This window comes from Chiloscyllium plagiosum, chromosome 11, assembly GCF_004010195.1.
Source record: "Chiloscyllium plagiosum isolate BGI_BamShark_2017 chromosome 11, ASM401019v2, whole genome shotgun sequence".
Taxonomy (NCBI): domain Eukaryota; kingdom Metazoa; phylum Chordata; class Chondrichthyes; order Orectolobiformes; family Hemiscylliidae; genus Chiloscyllium; species Chiloscyllium plagiosum.
The window spans coordinates 46,215,099-46,237,534 of record NC_057720.1 but is presented as its reverse complement, the minus strand read 5'-3'; the positions used below and the strand labels follow the sequence as shown (position 1 = coordinate 46,237,534).

Sequence of the window (22,436 nt, the reverse complement as noted above, 5' to 3'; positions counted from 1 at the left end):
TGGATGTACTAAAATCTGATGTACTATCCATTTACTTTGACAGTATGGAAATCACTCACACACAGCTTATTCCTGACCTGCCTACGGTAATTACTCATTGAACACAGAACCCAGTTCTCAATTCTAGTCTCTGCTAAGTTAACTCTAAGCAGCAGAGGTAGTACAGGAAACGCAAATGAACCTGATGCTATCATATTGCTTGTGGAAATAATCCATTTATTATTGGTTATTATTTATTCAAGTGTACAAGTGTAACTATTAGAGAAAGACAAGATGAAACTCGGCTATTGAATAGCCAACTAACACTCAAAATGTAAAGAATTATCATTGAAGGTGTATCATTGTACCACAGGAGACAATAACTTCAGGGTACAAAGTCAGAGAAATTGAACAAAAACAAACATGAATCATTAAGATAACTCATTCTTGGATCAAAAGCAACAGAGCCATTTTTCCAAAGATGTTGATTGCCCCATATCCAGATAATTGATGATAGATGAGAATTGGAGACCATTATGTGGTGCTCTTGGTATATAATACATTGCATGCTACAAGTCCCATTTGGGAACTGGAGCCATTGCAATATTGCCTTTTTTTCAAAACCAGGTGGGGGATACAACCTGTCATACAGGATTTGTCAATTTGACAAACAAATTAAATGTGCAAGAAAAGAGACAACTTTATATTAAGGAATAGGCCATCAAGAACTAAATCCTTTCTTTCCAATAGCCTTGACTATAAAACCCATTCCAAATAAGTGAGCAGCATATAGATTGCCATTAAAATGCACTGGGTACATTATGGAACGACATCCTAATCTGAAAAGAATTTAAAACCATTGTCTATCAAGTACACTGTTTGAGTGGGTTTATTATCTCCCTGGTATGGACTGGAAGGTTTGTATAATTGGATTGGATGGAATAGGGTGGAGATCCTATTGTCTCCCGACTCCATTGATTTAATCTGGTTGTTCCTGGTCTTCTTGCCCCAAAACATTTTGAAATCCTTAAGTGTCTAAGTAATGAGCATTTGTCCTGGGTGGAGATGGATTATCACGTATATCTTTGTTACTGCCTCTGGCCTTGGGGGCTATCCTTGATTGGGCACGCCATGTCCAAAGCAGGTCCTTCTCAACAGGAAATACTGCCACAAGCCTCTGTTGGGCTAAACAACTCCCATGAGCTATACCCTTCCCTCTTGCTGTGACTTGTCTGCATGGCTTTATTGAACCTGGTGCACTACCTTCTTTTTGGGTCCTCATCTACTGTCCTGAGGCTTGTTGCAGTCCCAAGGAGTGAACAGCTGTCAAGTCTCTGATTTTCCTCAGTTTATGAAGGAAGAAGTTTTGCCTTGAAAACTATGGGACCCTGGAAGGCACTTCACAAATTTCCTGAGAGGAATTTAATCCAACTGGGGCTGTCGGAGCTCTTTGTGTTCAGGTTTCCAATTCACCGTGATGACTGGGTCCAAATGTAGCGATCAAGTTCCTGAAATCAACAAATCAGATTTTCTGGGAAATAGTAATTCATGTTTAATATTATATATCGACCTGATTGGCCTAGCAGTCAGAAAGCCAATTTTCTTCAACATTCTAATGGCTTGTTGAAGTCGGACTGGATATGTGCTCTTTCTGCTTTCTGGTCTTTTGTACACACTCTGTTATTTCCTCAGTGCTGACCTCCATCTTGGAAGGAGGTTGCATACAGATCAGGTGAAGAATTCTGATTGCTGCTATCGGCCTGAAGAAGTCATGACAATGGGTTGTCGAGATGTTGGTCATTGACAGCAGGCAGGACTTGACATCCTCTTGGGTTCTTGGAAAAAAGGTTCCAGCTCTCTTGTCAATTTCTATCAATCTAGAAGTTTTCAGATACTCTGACCAAAACTAAGCTGTGAGAAACTCATAACAGCATGTTGCTCAATATGCTGTCCAGATAGGGAAAGTCAGCTAGCTTACAGAGTGCATAATGAAACAGGATATATTGTCATATGACTTCCACCTTACTAAAATAGAATTGTAATGGTTACCCTCCCTCTAGAAGTGGCCATCCAAGAAAATCCCAGAAATTCAGGAACATTAGGAAGGGGATTGAAGCTGTGATCAAGATGTTATTTCTGAGATTTGGAATCCAACAGTGGAACCACTTCCAGGTTCCAACTTATAACTGAGAGTGAAATAGTCAAACAGACCAATGACTTTCACTAGCATCAACAGCCTATTAGCTGGTTGGTGGGCCATATGGTGTCCAATTAGTACCAGTGGGTGCAGAACTGAAGCAAGGGCGAGCATGATCTGGAGACATTATTGCAGCCATCACTGTGGCAAGCCTCAGCTCATTAGGAGGAGAGGCAGAGACTTGAAACGTGTGGCACGGTTGGCCCAAGATGAGGTGCTGTTGAAGGCAGTGAAAGAGAGGTGCGAGCTCTTGTTTGGGGAAGGTTTCAGGAGCAGGCTATTCAGCAAAATCAAGCAGGCCTGGCTGGAGGTGGCAGCAATTGCCAGTCATTGAAGTGCCATCCTGAGGATCCAGGTGCAGTGACATAACAGTTTTAACTAATGTCTTCAGTTTTGAAAAATGAGCATAACGCTAGAGCCAGAAGACAGAGTTCTAGGTTTGCAGCTATCAGGAGATTCACTAGCAGATCCGCCTTAAGGTGCATCCTGGGAACACATTTTCCCAGGTTCAGATCACTGGCCCATAATACATACATCCCAGAACATATCAAACTAACACAAATTATCTGGAGAATCAATGGGATCATTACATTCATTATTTTTAAGTATCACATTTTTCTTAATTGATGTTTCCCTCTGGGCTGTTGCAGATCTGGCAACACTGATACATGAAATCTCTTACTGAAATGTGCCATTGGCATTGGTCAGAGAAGTCAGCCTTGTCTTAGCTCTGTCTTGTATTTGCAGGAAAAAAGGGTTTGCTTTAAAGTTGGGGGAAAGACATGCCCAGGAGCAAGAGTGCTGCAGCTCACCATCCTCATAATCATAGATTGGAATCAGTGTCACCAGGCTGTCCCACTATGACAGCTGCTGGACAGAGAGAGAGAGAGAGACAGGAATACCTAGAAGAGAGGGTGAAAAATCACTAGGTGAAGAGGATAGATGTTCTCCTCTCTGCCTGACAGCACACTAATGCCTCAACTGGACGAGGAAACCTCCTGACTGCAGAGGCTGCTCTTATCACAGTAACGTTCACCTGACCTCTTTGTCTTTCCTACAGGATCAGTTGTGGAGGGAAGCATGGAAGTGTCATAGTATCACCTAGCATCTCTGAAATATCGGAAACGCTGTCTCATTATACAAGCATACCATCCACAGTGCAGATACACTTACACCGGTGGGCTCTTGCACATGAAGAATGGCACTAGGTGACCAGCAGGGGGTGAGAGAGGCAGAGGAAACTGTGGGCTGTCTTTTCTCAGAGAATGGAAGGAAGTTCCAGCCGGGCTTAGCCTACTGATGGTAGATGATCTCAACAGTCATGAGAAACAAGCTCCACATTGATCAGTTGCAAGACTTGTATCCTCACATGGTGAATTCCCTGAGGCAATGTGGGGTCATGGACCAAGAATGGAGGAGTCCATCCAACACTTACTGTGGATCAGAGCTTTGAACTCATGATCTCCTCTATTGAGAGGATGGCCAACTTCATTGAGAATCATACATGGCAGCACTTACAGTAGATGTAGGAGTACTGCAATGACATGCACAGATTGGATGCTACACAGTGCAACATTGAACAATGAAGCTGATGATACAAAGATACATAAGATGGATGCCATTTAGTGGTTTCCTCCTATAATCCTCATCACCCAAAGTGATGGAGACAACCAACAAAGAGGGTGAGGGAGCAATCCCTCATGGAAGCAAACATCATCATTGACCTCCTTGGCCACTTTGACAGGGATTATCTATGCAGCAGAGACATGTAATAAAAGCTTCGTTTGCATTGATATCAGTGCAGGAATCTCTGCAAGAGCTCACTGTGGCATCTCAATGACAAGAAACTGCCAGGGGAACTTGAGTCACAAGCCAAATCAAACAAATAGGCTGCCTCCATTTTAACTGTAGCCACAGGGAATACTGCATAGATATGGTCAAGAATGACAGTCAGTATCTCAGTTACAGCTCAGAGTGGTTTAACACATTTAATTCACTTGAAAAGATGTACTTGTAATTTCTAATTGCATTGCAAGTGTTCATAGCTTAGACACCTACTTGTAACAAACTGGCATGTGGTGGCCATCTTTACATTGATCAGTGTACTCAGTAATGAATATCTCATATGAAATGGGAACAATTTCCTAGGATGTTTGGAAATTAAATCAAAATCATTAGAGAGCCTTTCTGAAGTTATGCTGAAGACAGCTGGAGCACCAACCTAGAAAGAAGGCAAGGGTAAAAATGTGTGGCTCCGGAGTGACAGCTTGACGAGAGACTTATGACTGTTCTTGTGCTGCTTTAGAACAATGTCACAGGAGACTGTGGCAAGGCAAAGAAAGAACGGAGCATGGCAGGATTCAAGAAGCTGAGAAAATGTCAAACCTCCACAGAGTTTGACCTGCATGTCTTGCTGGATGAAATAGCGTGCGGGAAACCTGCCAAAAATCTTACTCATTGAACGAAATGGAAATGGCGCTGACTTCCAACTCTCTCACCCCCAAGACTGCAAACTGGTGCCAGAGAAAACTCCAGGACCTGACCACAGCAGGCAAGGGCATTTATTTGCCACTCTCTCTTTTATTGCTTTGGCACCCTGGACACCAGGGCAATCTTCACAGTCTCAAGGTTACAACTGAAAAATCAACCCTTCATATTGAACTCCAGTCAAGTAGATTTCTGACCCAAGATCTTACTGTGTGATGCCCTACATTTTCCTTGAAACAACCACTTGTGCATACTATATGAAACATCTTCTATTTTACCAAGGCATTATAAACTACACATCTTAAATCAGCACTTGCATACTGCTTGGTGCATAGTCCTCAATTGCTCGCATTCAGATCATTTGCTGTTGAAAGTGAAATGGCACAATTCAAAAAATAAGGAGTCTCCAAGACAGAGATGAGGACTGATTTATTTTCTCACAGAATTCTTTTCCACAGAAAGCAGTGGAGTCTGGATCACTGAATATATTCAAGGCTGAGTTTAATAAGAGAGTTAAGGGTTCTGGGGAACCTGCAGAAAAGTGGCGTTAAGGCTGCGAGGTCAGCCATGATCTTAATCTGTTGTACAGCAAGCTTGATGAACTGAATTGGTTACTCTTGCTCATATTTTTGATCATCTTATGTTTCTGCCCCTTTTCTCTACGAAGAAATGGTTCTCTCTTGGTATACACTGAAATTGAACTGATAACAGAACAGAATTGTACAATACACTTACAGTTCAAATGGTTGTCCTGCAGGTGTATGCTCAACTTCATAGCCTGCTTGCCTTAAGACATCAATCACTGTATTGTTCCCAAGGAAATGACCTACAATAGAAAATACAATTTGTTTTTATAACATTGTTGTTGGAGTCATCAAAACATCTCATCACACAGGATCAATTTCTGTTCCTTGATAATACAAGTTTTCATAGTTTGTATTAAGATTCATTATTCATAAAATATTATCATAATGCCTGGCAGCATTTCAAAATGCTACTGTAAGAATGCTTTGCCTGTTTATATTGAGTTACAGTGTTGAAAGCAATAAAAGACTACATTTCCACATTCAAAGTTAAACATGTCAATGTACACAACTGCTTTAATATTAATTGCTAAATGATTACTGTAATGTCAGGTTGTGGGTAAGGCTAATAGAACTCTTGTCTTACTGTACACTATACAATTCATCACAGGTGTAAGAGATTATTTGAAAAGTGAGTGCTGTGTTTTAAGCAAGGTCAAAAACTTTTTTTGCAAATTTGTGTTGTACTAATTGTATGCTAAAGCTCTGAAACAAAAGCGCACACTATAGAAATGCATTTTAATTTGTTCTGGTGTCAGATCACACCCTAACATTTGAACTTTAACTTACAGTACTGGTTTGGAGCAGAGCCATGTTTCCACTGCAAATGTATCTGTACTCAGATTTAAAATTAGCCATTCAGAAACATGAGAACTTTTTAATATCAGTTAAAGAAATGTATGTTTTTTAAATGTAAGAGTAATGGATCTTGAGATTTCTTCAAAAGCGTTCCATGCTGCTGGCACTTAAAGTCTTACACCTGCCAGCAGCCTCTAAAATTTCCTGAGTCTGCCTAATACTGCAGGTGTTCTGGTTTAAGCAGCTGAATTACATCCTTTGAAAAGTCAGTTCAGCTTACACCCCTTAACAGCTGTCAAAATATGTGGCGCTGGAAAAGCACAGCCGGTTAGGCAGCATCCGAGAAGTGGGAGAGTTGACATTTCTAGCATAAGCTCTACATCAGGAATGTGAATGGTGGGGGGAGTGACCCAAGGGGGCTGAGAGACAAATGGGAGGAGGGTGGGGCAGGGGGAAAAGTAGCTGGGAATGCAATAGATAAATGAAGGTGGAAGGTGACTGTGATAGATGGGAGTTGAGGGTAGAGCGGATAGATGTGAAGGAAGATGGACAGGTGGGACAGTTCAAGAGGGTAGTGCTGAGTTGAAGGGTTGGATCTGGGATAAGGTGGGGGGAGGGGAAATGAGGAAACTGGTGAAATTGACACTGATTCAGAGTGTTTGGAAGGTCCAAGGTGGAAGATGAGGTGTTCTTCCTCCAGTCGTCGGGTGGCTAGGATTTGGCAATGGACGAGACACAGGATTTGCATGTCCTTGGCGGAGGGGGAGGTGGAGTTTAAGTGTTCGGCCACAGGGTGGTGGAGTTGTTTGATGCATGCGTCCCGGAAATGTTCCGCAGACTGGGTACAAACAGGTAATGCAGGAAAAATGTATGTTACTTCACTGGATAATTTTAGGAATTTTTTAATTGAACTTGCCCATGATTATGACACTTGCATAGCAACAAGCCAAAGATAGCAAAAGTGAGGGAACCAGAGTTTAGATCAGAGTGGTGCTGGAAAAGCACAGCAGGTCAGGCAGCATCTGAGGAGCAGGAAAATTGACATTTCGGGCAAAAGCCCTTCATTAGGAATAGAGGCTAATGAAGGCCTTTTGCCCGGAAGGTTGATTTTCCTGCTCCTCAGATACTGCCTGACCTGCTGTGCTTTTCCAGCACCACTCTGATCTAAACAAGCCAAAGATGCCAATTAACACCTTCAAAAGGCTCCTGGAATAAATTTGCATTGATTTTGCATCTTCTGCAACTTTAAGATAACCCAATATACTTAAATCCAACAATGTAATTTTTATAATGTAGCCAGTTTACAATGTAGGATAATGTGGCAGCCATTTTATATGTGGCAAGGTCTCACAAGCAGCAATGTGATAAAAATGTGATGATATGTTTTAGTGATGAATATTGGCCAGGAATGCCCCTGTTCTTTTTTCTTTCAATTGTATCACAGGACTGTTTACATCTCCCCAAGTTAGCAAGCAAGGCTTTGATTTAACATTTGATTTGAAACATCCTGTCAGACTGTTCCATTTTCCCTTCCTACTGCTCTGAAATACCAGGCTGGACTATGTGCTCAAGAGTTTAACTTGAGAACACGTGGCTCTCTGACTCAGATGCAACAATGCCACCAAATGAGCTGCAGCTGACAAATGGAATCAACTGAAGGCAGGCTAAACAGATTTCTAGGTGTAAGGTCACCTGACAGGAGACCCTATCTGCCACGCCCCTCAATCTCAGGAAAATCTCACATAAGCTGCTCATTCTTAACAGGGTAGGAAAGCTAACACACTGTACACTTAGTTAAGGGCTGCTCAAATACAGCATCCTGCCCTATCTCCTCCTAAACTCATCTCAGCAATTACTAACTTGTATCTAAATATCTTCCCCCAAGTTAATAGCTTCATGTCCACACGTCTCTTACCCTCCCTCACCTATCACTTGGCATTCTCAACTGTTAACTTGACACTCCTTCATTCCTTCTTGCAGGGAGAATTAGCACACAATGCCTCTTACAAGTAGGACGTTGAAGGAAGGCTTCTCAACCTTAAAATATCTCAAGGACTGACTATGGAACTCAGAGGAAAGTTTTAGCTCTTATTGTTGATGGCTAAATCAATGGCATCTTGTTGGCAGCATTATTGAATGAATACCTACACGATCACAACGGCATAGCTATTAAACACCAAGTAACCAATACCTTCATCAGTCTCCCTAATCCTTAGGTGAGTAAAGCTTCTCTAATCTATCTTTCTTTACTATGGATCCACCACAGCAGTATGTGGTACATAAGGAGGAAGATAAATTGATGCTGAGGAGTACATTGAAGAGGACCCTGTAACCCAAGAGTCAGACCTGCATAAAAGTGACATCTCTCATGGTGGAATACATGTCACAACTCCAGTGATTCCCCCTTAGCACCATAGCAATGGATCGGAAGAGCACAACAGTAAACAGACATTTCCTTTCCATGACGCTTTTAGACAGCATAAGCAGCCAACTAGCTTCCGTAAGTCTGGTCTTCAACGATACCCAAGAGGAACATGTGAATAGTTAGCCCAAGAGAATGCTATACTTGTTCCTGAAAAGTCTTTACAGTGGGTAAGTGGTTTGTATCTGAAAAATTCAAAGTGAGGAACATCTCAAATGCAGGTATTTGTCGGCAGAAAGCAAAAACAAAAAGACTTGGATGGTGGACAATAGGTAAGATGCTGAAACAAGATACTGCTTATAGGAAACCCTATAAAGTCTGAAAGGTTTTTTTGCCTTCCCGATACAGTTCCTTGATGTATTTATTTAATTAGTGGACAGCAAACAGGGAGAAAATGTACAACCTAGATCTTCATTTCCGACTCAAGTAAAACATGCTCAAAACCATTGTTATAACTTCAGCTCATGTCAAAATGGATTTCAATGAATTGAAGATGTCAGGAATTATGGTAAAAAATTGAATTAACAATCATAAGTGATTCAGTCATCATTCAGTTAGCTCAGTTGCCTGGATGGCTGGTTTGCAATACAGAGTGATGCCAACAGCGTGGGTTCAATTCCCCCACCAGCTGGGATTACCTGAAGGATTCCTCTTTTCTATTTTGCCCCTTGCCTGAGACCTATCCTTTAATGAGACAGGAGTTCTATGAGAGCACTCTGGTAGAACTATGGTGACTATCTTTACATTTATGTCACTGTAAAGGAACGATTCAGCTGAGACCACTCTTTCAAACATTAGGAAAAATCTTGTCAGACTTTATGTCTCTCTTGTCTTCCTATTCTGAGTGTTATACAGCGACTCTTATACAGTGACACAGTGAGTGTGCGTAGATGCTAGGTGAGCACAGGATTGAGCCCAAAGGTGATGTTCACCATAGTTAATTATCCTGACAATACTCACTGTAAAAGCTCTCAGGCAAAGATTACCTATGTGTACCAGCTACCAGAGGGCTGCAACCACTTACGCATTAATACCTCATCACCGACAAGAGAATAGTGAATATTAAAAGGGAAAGCAATTGGAGTTGTGCAATGACAAAATCTTGCATTCATATTGAGTTGATAACATAACATAAAGTTGACATGAAGTCACATCAGGCAATATTAAGACAGATAGTCAAAGTTCTTTGTGGATGCTTTGGGACAGGTAAAGGTTTGATAAAAATATTTTAAGCAGCTTGTGGTTTGACTCTACCATCACTTTCTCTCTCTCAAACTTGTATTGATTAAAATGTTAACAAGCATGGACAATATCCAGGCACTCTTCCTCAATCCATTTGCAGCATTGTTCAGTTTGTATTAATACCCTGGATATAAACACAAATGGTTGTCCTTGCTCTGTCAGCACTGCTCCAAGCCCCGAATCACTGGTATCACACAGCAAGTTGACTTCATCATTGAAATTGTGGTACCTTAATACTTTCCTACAAACCTTGATCTTGTCAGTATCTGGATAATGTCCTTTTCCTGTCAATCAATACTTGATTTGTGCAATTGGCTTCAGACACCTTCGTTGGATTCTTGTTCAGTTTCAGCTTTAAGTGGGGAGCTCTCTATAGTGGTTGCACTAGAATTTTATTGTGATCTGTGATGGCATCTTCCACTGTACCTTCACATCAGTCGTTTAGTTGATCATCTAGAATAGCTTCTGTCCCAGGAAGATCACTGACTATCTTATGATATTTACATACTTCTGGAGCAGTGGAAATGCCAAATTGCTGCATAACCATCTGTATCTTCCAAATCGTGTCCAGGAAATTTGAAAACTGTGCTTTCATGCAGCTTCCCTTCCCATACATTCTGCACATTTAGGGTAGGAAAGACCTGTACTGTGAAAAATTGTAGAAACAGGTCTTCATTCTTGGCATGAGGTAGTGAGATTTCTTCAAAGCTCTATAGGTGTGATCCTTTGGACCTAAAATACTTCCAGCTTTCCAGTTTTGTTTTCACTGCTACCATGCTGCTTATCCAGTCTGTTGGAGTTGTCACTTTCTTGACTACTCCCTCCTTTCCAGTTCCTCTACTTTGTCTTTTGGATTGGACTTGAGAGCAACTGGAACACTCCTGAACTGATGCCACATTTGGTTTCACACTCTCATGCACTTCCAGTTGATATTCACCAACAGCACATGCAACTTTGACTGACATCGCATCGGTCTGTGAAACTTGTAATGTTCCAGAAAGCACTGGTGCCTATCTCTTCACATTTTCTTGATGCTGTTCTGTTGCAGTCATAATTCTAAGAGTCACAAACCATGTCCCTTTGAGATTAAACAGTGCCAAACCATTCAATCAAACAGAATGATGCATTAGAATCACTGTTAGATATCTCTCCTAAAGCTGTCTTTATAGTTTTACTTTGTTTCTCTCTCACCAACATTTGTGCACAAAGTGAATCAGCTTCTTGCAGTTAGACCACTTCTTTGCTGACCCTGGGCACGCTTCCTTTCCATTTTTCTGCTGCAATATTGATGTCCTATACCCTGGCCTTAAACTTTCTGCAAATATTAATTTTTATTTTCGTGTCATTTGTTCCTATTAAGGCTGTAATGTGTAAGGTCCTGTCCACTGTCCCATCAACATCCTCGAGCTGATGACTCGCAACATCATAGTTTCTGCATTCCAAAAGCTTTATTGTACTAACTTTCCCTTCTCTCACAGTAGAATCTCTTTGGCTGCAACATTGACAATAACAATGTGAAACCTTGACTAAAACTCTTGTTCTCTTTCTGACAGTCAGTGAGTAAGTGTCAGTTCAGGATGGGAGTTCTTAGTATTTCTGAAGATGGTGAAGGGAATGAGATCATCCTTGGGTTAGTGCCTCCAGTAGAGACACTAGCAACGCAGTAATACATGTCCTTAAGACCATAAGACATAGGAGTGGAGGTAAGGCTATTCGACCCATCGAGTCCATTCTGCCATTTAATCATGGCTGATGGGCATTTCAACTTCACTTACCCGCACTCTCTCCATAACCATTAATTCCTTACGGTATCAAGAATTTATCAATCTCCGACTTGAAAACATTTAATGTTCTGGCCTCTACTGCACTCCATGGCAATGAGTTCCACAGCCCACCACCCTCTGGTCAAGAAACATCTCCTTATTTTCATTCTAAATTGACGCCCTCTAATTCTAAGGCTGTGCCCATGGGTCCTAGTCTCTCTGCCTAACAGAAACAACTTCCTAGCATCCACCCTTTCTAAGCTATGCATTATCTTGTAAGTTTTTATTAAATCTCCCCTCAACCTTCTAAACTCTAATGAATACAATCCCAGGATCCTCAGCTGTTCATCATATGTTATGCCTACCATTCCAGGGATCATCCGTGTGAATCTCCAGTGCCAGTATGTCCTGCCAGAGGTGTGGGGCCCAAAACTGGGTACAGTATTCTAAATAGGGTCTAACTAGAGTTTTATTAAATCTCAATAGCAGTTGCTGCTTTTACGTTCCAACCCTCTTGAGATAACTGATAACATTACATTTGCTTTCTTAACCATGGACTCAACCTGCAAGTTAGCCTTTAAGAATCTTGGACTAGCACTTCCAGATCCCTTTGTACTTTGGCTTTATGAATTTCCTCACCGTTTAGAATATAATCCATGCATGTATTCTTTTTTCCAAAGTGCAAGAACTTGCATTTGCTCACGTTGAATTTCATTAGCTATTTCCTTGATCACTCTCCTAAACTGTCTAAATCTTTCTGCAGCCTCCCCACCTCCTCAGTATTACCTGCCTGTCCACCTATCTTCATATCATCGGCAAACTTCACCAGAATGCCCCCGGTCCCTTCATCCAGAACTTTAATATATAAAGTGAACAGCTGCTGCCCCAACATTGAACCCCGTGGGACATCACTTGTCATTGGCTGCCATTCTGAAAAAGAACCTTTTGTCCCAACTTTCTGCCTTCTGTCAGACAGCCAATCCTCAATACGTGCTAGTAGCTCACCTTGAACACCATGGGCCCTCACCTTACTCAGCAGTCCTTGGCTTCGTCTTGACAGTATTTTATACTTCCTTATCTACCATAGCACTTTTAACTATTCTCGCATCCTCTCTGCATCAAATCACTTCTCTAAGATATCTCCCTTTGTCTCTGACTAATACCATATCTGCCATTTAGTATTCCTTCCAAGCACTGCACAGATCATTCTATTTCTTATCCTTCAGTGTTTCTTTTGTTCCTTTTCCAATTCCTCCTTTGCTTGTTGTTTCCCTTTTCAAATGCTACTCAACTGTTACATCTAAATATAGAGGAGAGGTTTAAGACTGAAACGTGAACTGCTGATTTTCCACAGTTGACTGTGCGCTACTAAATATTTCCAGCCTTCTCTATTTTCATTTTGCAGAATATCTAGCTGGCCAACTTCAGAGGTACTGAGGACAACTCTGGTGCTATGGCTAATTATCCAATGAGATTAGCTAATATTCTAATTAGTTAATGCCATCTCGACTACTCTGCAGTATAATTGCAGACTGCCAATAAAACCCATTATCATAGTTGTGGGCCTGCAATCTTTATTTATGCACCACCAGCAGGATATCATTTCAACAACAACATATCTTTGAGATCAAACTTTTGAATTTATGTTTATTCATTAATTATACTTGAAAAAGTGGAGTTATATTCCTTGAACAACCGTTCTCTGTGCATAAGAAACGTTGTCCCAAAATAGGCACCTGAGCATTTTAAAATATATTGTCACTAATATCTCTCAACATGATAATACAAGCTCCAGAGCCTTTCCAAACCCGATAATTTGCTTCCATGACAAACACCTTTTCTTACAAATATGATATTCCCTTATCAATGAAGTAAACTGTAGTGTAACTGAGCATGGTTACACACATGCTTTATTGCAGTGATGACAGAATAGCAATCAAAAGCAGGAACTCTGGTTAAATTTTCAATCCATCGTTCAGCAGCCAATTGCAGTGCCTCAAGTGTTGTCCTGACTGAGAATAGCTAACTCAGTATAGGTCAGGAATGAATTCTGTGAATCTATCAGCTGTCTGGCTTTGTGTTTCACTAAAAGCTGCCTTTAGTTACTAGTTTGTGAAGTTTTTTTTGTCAAGTTCTGTTGTAGTTTTCATGTTTTCTGAAAAGAGGCTGCTATTTTAATGAAATTGGAGGGATACAAGGAAGTCAAATCCATGTTAAAGACAAGGTGATGAATTCTCAGCCTATCAGCATCAAAACTGATGTTTCACATCATATATTAGAACTGTTAATGAAGTTAATTAATTGAAAATGATAGAAGCAACGAAAGCTTTTTTGTACATTTTCAGCAATTGAACTTGTATCAGCTTTTTCAGTTAGGTTAACATGCTACTTTAACTAAATTTGTTAAACTGTCATCTGTGATACTGGCCAGATCTAAGATCCCTGCATTTAAAGTATATGTTAAAATGATCGATAGAGTGAAGGGAAAAATTGTTTCAGTTCACTGACCCAAACTAACTCAGAAAAAGATGTCCACATCTGGTCAAGCTTGATCTTAATGTGTGTTTAGAGAAACTCTGGTTTCACACCACACCCCCACCCCCCTCCAGCCAAGCTCAGTCTTTGTTCCCAATTTAGATTAATCCAGGAACAAATCCAAAACCTATTATATTAATTTATTGTGACGGCTGGTGAAAGCTGTGGCTTAGGAAAGGTCAGTATGACTCCCTGCCTGGGTTTGTCTATACATTTCTGATAAATGAGCACAGAACAACAGGCTGGATAGTACAACGACCTGCGTCACAACTGGCTCTGCCATGTAGGGATGAATCACTCTGCTGGCTCCGGCTTTTATTGTTCTCCAGCCTGGCAGAACACAGAAGGACAAAGGACACTGAAAAATGCTCACATCAAAGGCCATTGCGAACCCCTCTTTGAAGTTGAACTGAAACTAAGCTAGGCGATTTGGTGAGATGCAACTGAAAACTGAACCACATTTAAAGCCACACTACTTTCTGCACAATTAGTCATAAAAAGACAAACATAAACATAGTCAGGAGGTCTCTGGTTTATCGCATTGCTTACACAATGGATCAAACACATAATGCTCTTACCACTAAAGCTGGGTATAGACCTCAGACCTTGCCAGTTTCTTTCCTGGCTCCTCCTATCGGTGCTTATATATGCCAAGAATGTGCATGCATGGTGCTTTTCTAAAGTCTTGACAAGATTATGCAACAGCAGAAGAGTATAAAGACTTTCCTTCTCTTGTGAAATGAAAAAGAAACCTGATGATACATGGGGGGAAAAATTACTGGAAACACAAAGACTTTAGTCAAACAGTCAGTGAAATGTATTGTGAATCTATTTTTGAAGTTTTAGACATTGCATTTTTATGGTATGAAAATCAAACTTACTCTCAAAACCCATCATCGGTAAAATGGTGATCAAGAATAAAATATCTGCTTATCAGACTTGATATCATTCTTTGAAGACACTTTGGGTTAGGATTTTGATCTTGTTGGATTCATTTCACATGAATGTTGTTTTGCATTCTCTGTTTCATATGACAAAATTAATCCAAAAAAACTTATCAAATCTGTAGTTTTCTCAGTCTTTGCTGCAGATTGTAAGATTGGTGAGTTTATAAATGACCTTTGGAATCACTATTCCACTTCTGCCCTGCATCTGTTGGAAAACAATGCCAGATAGAAGTACAAATAAGGATAGAGGCAGCAAGTGGAATGGTGCAGCATCAAGCTCCCTGCTGTGGACACAAGATCAGAATTTTGTGAATTGCCGAATACAAACACACACACACACACACACACATGCACACAATCTCTTGAACACCAATTTGCAATGATGTCTATGAATTAACAGAATCACTGCAGCTACTGTAATAACGTCACAAATATTCAGCTGACATTCTCACTGCTAGTGAAGAATTATCTTAAACAGTGCCATGAAACTAAAAATAATCAGTAATTTAACATGTTCAATTTGTCTCACCCCAGCTACACAATGGAAATGTACACAACTCAGTCAGCATGATACAGACCCATACTGAACATTCCAGGTTCACCTCCTGGTCAACTGGCCTGACGTTTTGCAAACTTGGGAAGATGATCAGCCAAATTTCCCATTCTCAACTGGTAATCAGCAAATCTTGCTAAAAGGTTTCAGTGGACACATGTGGATAACAAATCAAAACTGTAACCCTCCTTGCAGTTGAATAACCTCTAACAGGAGAAAGTGAGGTCTGCAGATGCTGGAGATCAAAGTTGAAACTTTATTGCTGGAACAGCACAGCAGGTCAGGCAGCATCCAGGGAACAGGAGATTCGACGTTTCGGGCACAAGGGCCTGTGCCCGAAACGTCGAATCTCCTGTTCCCTGGATGCTGCCTGACCTGCTGTGCTGTTCCAGCAATAAAGTTTCAACAATAACCTCTAACACTCAAATTTCAGGCTCACACATGAAGAATAACATAACATGGTCAAGATACTGTGGAACTGTGCTTTCTGTGGAGGAGAGAAAGGGAAGAGAACAAAACCAAACAATAAAATATACCTCAGTTCAAAATCAGGACAGCACACATTACACTTTCACCATGTATTGATAATAGTGAGAGAAATGTTGAAGTCAGTTCCTTAGTGATTAACATGCAGGTCATTGAATGCAGGACTTAGTAGTATAAGAAACAGTTTGGGACAGGCCTCACCAATATCTGCAACACCACTGCTGCAGGCATCCTGTGTGATGTCAATGTCATTTGAGTCACAGACCTGCTTATTCTGAGCTGCTGTTTTGATTTTTCAAAAAAGAGCAGATAATAGGTAACACTGAGCCAGACTGACCTTTCACTGTAAATTGTACATGCCAGCTATTGTGAAGTTTTAAAAGAATGCAGTACCCTGTTGCCCTTAGCAGCTGTGGAAATGATGGGGAATCTGAGATTCTGAATATTTTAAAAATGCTTTGAAATGAACACATTTGTGCAGTCCTTTTGAAATACCTTGACTAACCTTTGTTATATCAAGTGCTGGATTATGTTCATCTATTTTCAGCAGCATACTTGATTTGTTTTGCTTTTGTTACTCACCGTCAGCCTGCCAGCTTTGAAAAGGATCTCACAGACAATTATTTTGAATGATATTACAGACAAGATGATGATGGGTGAAATTCTACTGATCACGTGACAGCACTTAATAATAAATACAGCTCACCTCACAGCATGTGGCACTGAGAAACAATCTCAAAAGTGAAAACAAAAGTAATTCCACTCTTCACTTTACAAGTTCCTCAGCTTCTCTGATAAAGACACCTGCAGTGCCTTCCCGTCAGGTAATCAGGAAAATGAGACTGGAAACTAAGTATACATTTTGCTGCCACATTTGCAGGCTTCTGTTCGGCTGCACCTTTGTAGACAAAGGCACTTCCCCCAGGAGATACCCAGAAATCCACAGCGCTGGCTTTGCTCTCATTTATCCCGCCTTCACCCCAGGCAATTGGAAGTTTCCCTATGGGCAAATGTTCCAAAAATCAACAGGAGCTTCTTCAAGAGATAACCAGCAAATAGAAATTCTTTTAGCCACACAAAGTTAAAAATCACACAACACCAGGTTATAGTCCAACAGGTTTAATTGGAAGCACACTAGCTTTCGGAACGATGCTCCTTCATCAGGTGATAGTGGAGGGCTCGATCGTAACACAGAATTTATAGCAAAAGTTTGCAGTGTGATGTAACTGAAATTATACATTGAAAAATTGATTGTCTGTTAAGCCTTTCATCTGTTAGAATACAGTGATAGTTTCACTTCTAACATCGCTCCGAAAGCTAGTGTGCTTCCAATTAAACCTGTTGGACTATAACCTGGTGTTGTGTGATTTTTAACTTTGTACACCCCAGTCCAACACCGACATCTCCAAATCATTTTAGCCACACAGACATTAAAAGAGAAGTACAAAATGAAGCAACGCACAAGGTACTGAGCTAAAGGAATAGGATTTCAATTAAACAAAATTTCACAGTGATACTTTTCTAGGTGATTAAGGAAAAGAAATGTAGAGATCCAATGTGATGCAGAGGTTATTCTAACATTACATTAAATTATGAAATAATATTTTTCCACTTCATCCCTGAAAGTGTTGGCTTGTCTTGCCTTTCTTTCACCCTACTCCACTCTCCTCATTTAAGACACTCTTTAAATCTTATGTAACTGACCAAGCTTTTGATAATCTTACATCTCCTTATGGGGCTCAGTCTCAGATATGATTTTAATATTGTTTTTGCAAAACATCTAGGGACTTTTTCTGACAGTAAAGGCACTGAATAAAATAAAAGGTGTTTTAGTTATTGATGCATGAATCTCCTAGTCCATGTATCTTGACCAAGTGGTACTTCTTTATATTTAGACATGACCATGGGGTGTGATCATCCATGCTATGAAAGCGAAACCTGAAAAGGTCTTTATTGAGCATTCATATACACATAATTCCACCAGGGGTCACTGAACAATGATTTTTAACTGGCTTTTCTGATCTGTAGGCCAGCTGAAGTCAACTGTGTCACATCCTTGGCTAAAATCAGCTAATTCAGCAAATAGCAGGGATTAAACCTCTGACCTTTCTGCTCTGTATAGCTTAGCTACTCAAAGAATAAACTAGCTCAACCACCAGAGAAGATAATGCTGTAGTTCTGACAAAATTTAATTTATACTTTGTCCTCCAGACAAGAATGTAAACAGAGTGGCTCTCTGTTGATATCTTGAGAGATGAGTTGTGGACTGGTCTGTTTCAATATATGCCAGATAGTAACTGCCGTGGACTAAATACATCTTGGCCTTGGTCTTCCAAGCAGAAATCATCGTTCAGTTTCCACTGTGCTCATAAATCCCCGATTCCACACTGTTAAGCACTTGCACTAAGATTTTCCAAACCCACCAGAACTCTGCAGTACAGTATCGATTAGGAAACTCTGGAAGCAGAGTAAAATTGGGGCACAACAAGGCATGCCCCTTTTCTATGGTGCTAGCTGCAATTTCATGGGTTTAAATGTTGAGTCTAAATGTCAGTGAGTGGAAGATTAAATGAGGATGAATGTGAGAGGATGAGAGGGTGAGAGGATGAATGTGTGACACCTCCTCCTCAGAGTCTGAGACACTCCCAGCAGCTGGGTAGTTGCCCATTAAAAATGGAAACCTCTGGGGCAATTCTGACATAGGTCCTCATGTCATTACTTCCACAGCGTCCCAGTACAAATCTTCAACCATAGGTGTGGTTTCTTGTTACAATTATGAGGGTTTGTAACAACATCAAACTATTTATGATTAGACACCCTACAGTGTGGAAACAGGCCCTTTGGCCCAACAAGTCCACACCAACCCTCCAAAGAGTAACCCACCCAGACCCATTTCCCTCTGACTAATGTATCTAACACGATGGGCAATTTAGCACAGCCAATTCAACTGACCTGCCCATCTTTGAACTGTGGGAGGAAACCGGAGCACCCGGAGGAAACCCACGCAGACAAGGGGAGAATGTGCAAACTCCACACAGACAGTCGTCTTAGGCTGGAATCGAAGCCAGGGACCTGGCACTGTGAGGCAGCAGTACTAACCACTGAGCCACCGTGCTGGAATGTTTTAGAACTATCATTAAATTTAGGGTAGAAAGGAAGGGATGTCGTGTCATCCATGCGGCAGTCTACCTGACAACATGTTTGAGTGATTGAGCTGCTAAAGATGAAGGTCCAGACATTGTTTTACTGGGAAAAAGGTATCACAGATGGCTTGCATATCACAACCTTGCAGATAAGGCAGCTGTGATGTTGCCGAACAGACTGAGAGTCTCCAAATTCCTGGAAAGCAGTACAAATTTCAAGTTATAGTACAGTATCTGTAGAACTGCCGATTTGATTCAAGGATTGGATAGAGTTGAGGTCTAAAGAATTGATTCTCACTGCCAATGGGGGAGGATACAGAGGAAGCCATTGTGAGAAGTGGCTTAGAAGCTCTTTCAATATCAACGGACATGTGCCAGGGCAGAAAGGGCAGCTAGGGGCCAAATGTTTTGTGGTTCACTCTGCTAGAATGTGAATTGGGAAACATGCTCAAACAGAAAAGACCAGATTTGTGAGGGGTTGAAACAAGGCTGAGAGCTTCACCTATTGTATGCTGGAGGGATGATCGCCAGTAATACTCTCACTCTGAAGGGTAGTTCTCAGGTTACAATTTACCTGGCTGAGAAAGAAATGGAACAGAAACAAACCCTTGGGAGCAATGGATCACTTTGGACTGATTTTTGGAAAACTAAATGCCCATGGAGAGGACAATGTAATGTATACTTGTGAACTGTGCTCTCTTGTTTGTGCTAAATTAAAAAGGAAGGGTGATTTGCTTCGCGGTTTGAAATACAAGTTGCCTGCAAAGATTTCTTTAGTCAAAAGAGCTTTTAATCTTTTGTTATTAGTAAACATCTTAAAACAGAAAATTTTGTCCTGTCATTCCTTCAGCTGTAACTGAAAGTTGGAATATATTTCAAATATAAAAATTTTCCAAGGGGATTGTGACAATTTCAATTGTCTTGGGAGCTCTCCACAGATAAGCATCAGCAGTCTCAGATAGACTAGTTTGTTGAAATGAACACACATGATTTTCTCAGATCTTTGTCTGTGATCCTTGAGAATAATGGATGGGTTTTCCTCTGCATTCTTCCCGCAATTGATTGGCAGAGGTTTAAAATTGGACAGTCAGCCTTGCCACCATCTCTAAAATCAAATTCGAATTACCCTCCTCATGGCCATGGCTGTTGGGATCACCAGTGTCTGCACTTCTCATATCCCTGTAACTTGCAGTGTAGAACTCTGGACCCAAGCAGACTCAGTGAATGACCCAAAGGCATCAAATGGAACAAAGAGCCTTGTAGCAGCTTCCTCTCATACTGATCAGTTATCTGTTAAAGACTATTGGTTTAGCAAAGGCTTTCAGTGGATTTTCAATCTATCTTTTGAGCCCTGTCTGTGTTCAACACTTTTCTGTATCAATGGCCCTACTGTACTGTGTTAATCTTCCTCATGGTTGCTGGTGGTCTCCTGTTTGTTGGTGGGAATCCACCAGGATTGTTACGTGAATACCTCACAACCCAGTATATTTGATTGGAATCAAAGTAGTTTGAAGGATGATATTATCAACGTAACTTCCACCATAGCCCTGTAGAAGTTCGACAGATTTAAATGAAATATCCAAGATATTCGGTGCATTTAATAGGTTATTGGTATCAAGTATAGAGAATCAAATTGACTGATGTTTGACAACTTTGATAACAAAGATCTCAGGAGGACACCAAGGTGACTTCTGGCCAAAAATGTTTATAAATGTTTTAGCCCCGTCTTACATTTATATGCTGGACTCCATCCTTCGTCCATTAATTGTTTCATTGTTAATCACTGCTCATGACCAGGTGTGGCATGCCTGCAGATCTAATCATTGATCAATTAGAGGAATCAATTAGTTTTATCTGATTATTTGAATGATGATTCTTTGGTTTAGCATGTGTATAATCAGTGATGGCCTTCTCCTCTGCTATAACTATTCTATGATATCTAACTTGTAGGTATAACTGGTGCTGCTCTTGGTATGCTCTCTCATACTCTTCTTTGAAGCAAGCTGACCCCTTGGCTTGATGGTCATTGCAGAGTAAAGGATATGTTGGACAATGAAACTAAAGAATGAGCCAGAATACAATTCTGCTTGATGAAACTACTCAGGTGCCACATTTGAGTTTCTTAATCTGTTCTGAATTTATCTCATTTGGTATGATGGTACTACATAACATGATGGAGTGTGCCCTCAGTTTAAAGACAAGACTGCTTTCACAAGAGGTTGTAGTCACTCCAGCAAATACTATTATAGATAGAAGCACTTGCAGCAGATAGTGAGGATGAGGTCAAGTAGGCTTTATCTTCGTGTTGGATCTCTCGTATTTCCTCAAAATATGTTAACAAATGAACATACTGATGAAACTGTTGAACTATGACCTGCTGTCATAGAGGTGCCGGTGTTGGACAGGGCTGGACAAAGGAGGAAGTCACATGATACCAGGTTATAATCCAACAGGTTTATTTGAAATCACAAACATTTGGAGCACTAGTCTTCTGTCAGGGGAAGCCTTCACTTGACAAAGTAATGGTGGATGCAAAAAGATATGGGCTGAACTTTTTACCAGGAATTGGCGAAGTGTCAATTTTGGAGTTTTATAGAGGGCTTCTTTTCATGTGACCTAGTGAGCATTGTTACATTATCATCCCAAATGTATCTCATTCCTTGCACCATCCCCATATGGCACTCATTCACGGTTTTCTCCAAACTGCCACAAACTGAAGTACTAACTACTGCTGGGACCTTCCAGGATTCCTGACACTAGTGCCATCTTCAGAGCTCCGCCATGCAGCTGGTAAAGCACTGGCAGTTCACAAGTACCCGGTATGGTTCCAGTAAATCATCTCAGACATGTCAGGCAGAGGGAAATTGCTAGGCAGAAGTGGGTACTGCAGGTGCTGGAGATTAGAGTCAAGACTAGAGTGGTGCTAGAAAAGCACAGCGGGTCAGGCAGCATCCGAGGAGCAGGGAAATCGATGTTTTGGGCAAAAGCCCTTCATCAGAGGAAAATTGCTACCTGTCCATGCTGACAGGGAGTTGGGGTGCAGGCAGTCACTGGGGTGTTGCCAAGACTGAAGGCCAAAGGAAAAAACTGCGAGCTGAAGTCACTGCTCTAACTTTCATATCGTGAAGGCATCATAGAATCCCAAAAATTGGAAGCAGACCAACCCTCTGAAGAGCATTCCACCAGTCCCACCCCACCAGCTTATCCCTACAACCCTGTATGTCCCATGACTAATTCATCTCACCTGCACCTCCCTGGACACTATGGGCAATTTAGCATGGCCCAATCCTGCACATCTTT

At 41.0% G+C, this 22,436-nt stretch overlaps 1 protein-coding gene across 1 annotated transcript in view; it reads right to left on the bottom strand.

The window, feature by feature from the left end:
• The window catches only part of LOC122554359 (metalloprotease TIKI2-like), a 420,493-nt gene that overhangs the window by 63,892 nt on the left and 334,165 nt on the right, over window positions 1-22,436 (bottom strand). Inside the window, exon 5 of the mRNA XM_043699245.1 lies at window positions 5,399-5,489. Coding sequence (XP_043555180.1) covers window positions 5,399-5,489 — 91 coding nt within the window. The remainder of the gene's footprint in view (window positions 1-5,398; window positions 5,490-22,436) is intronic.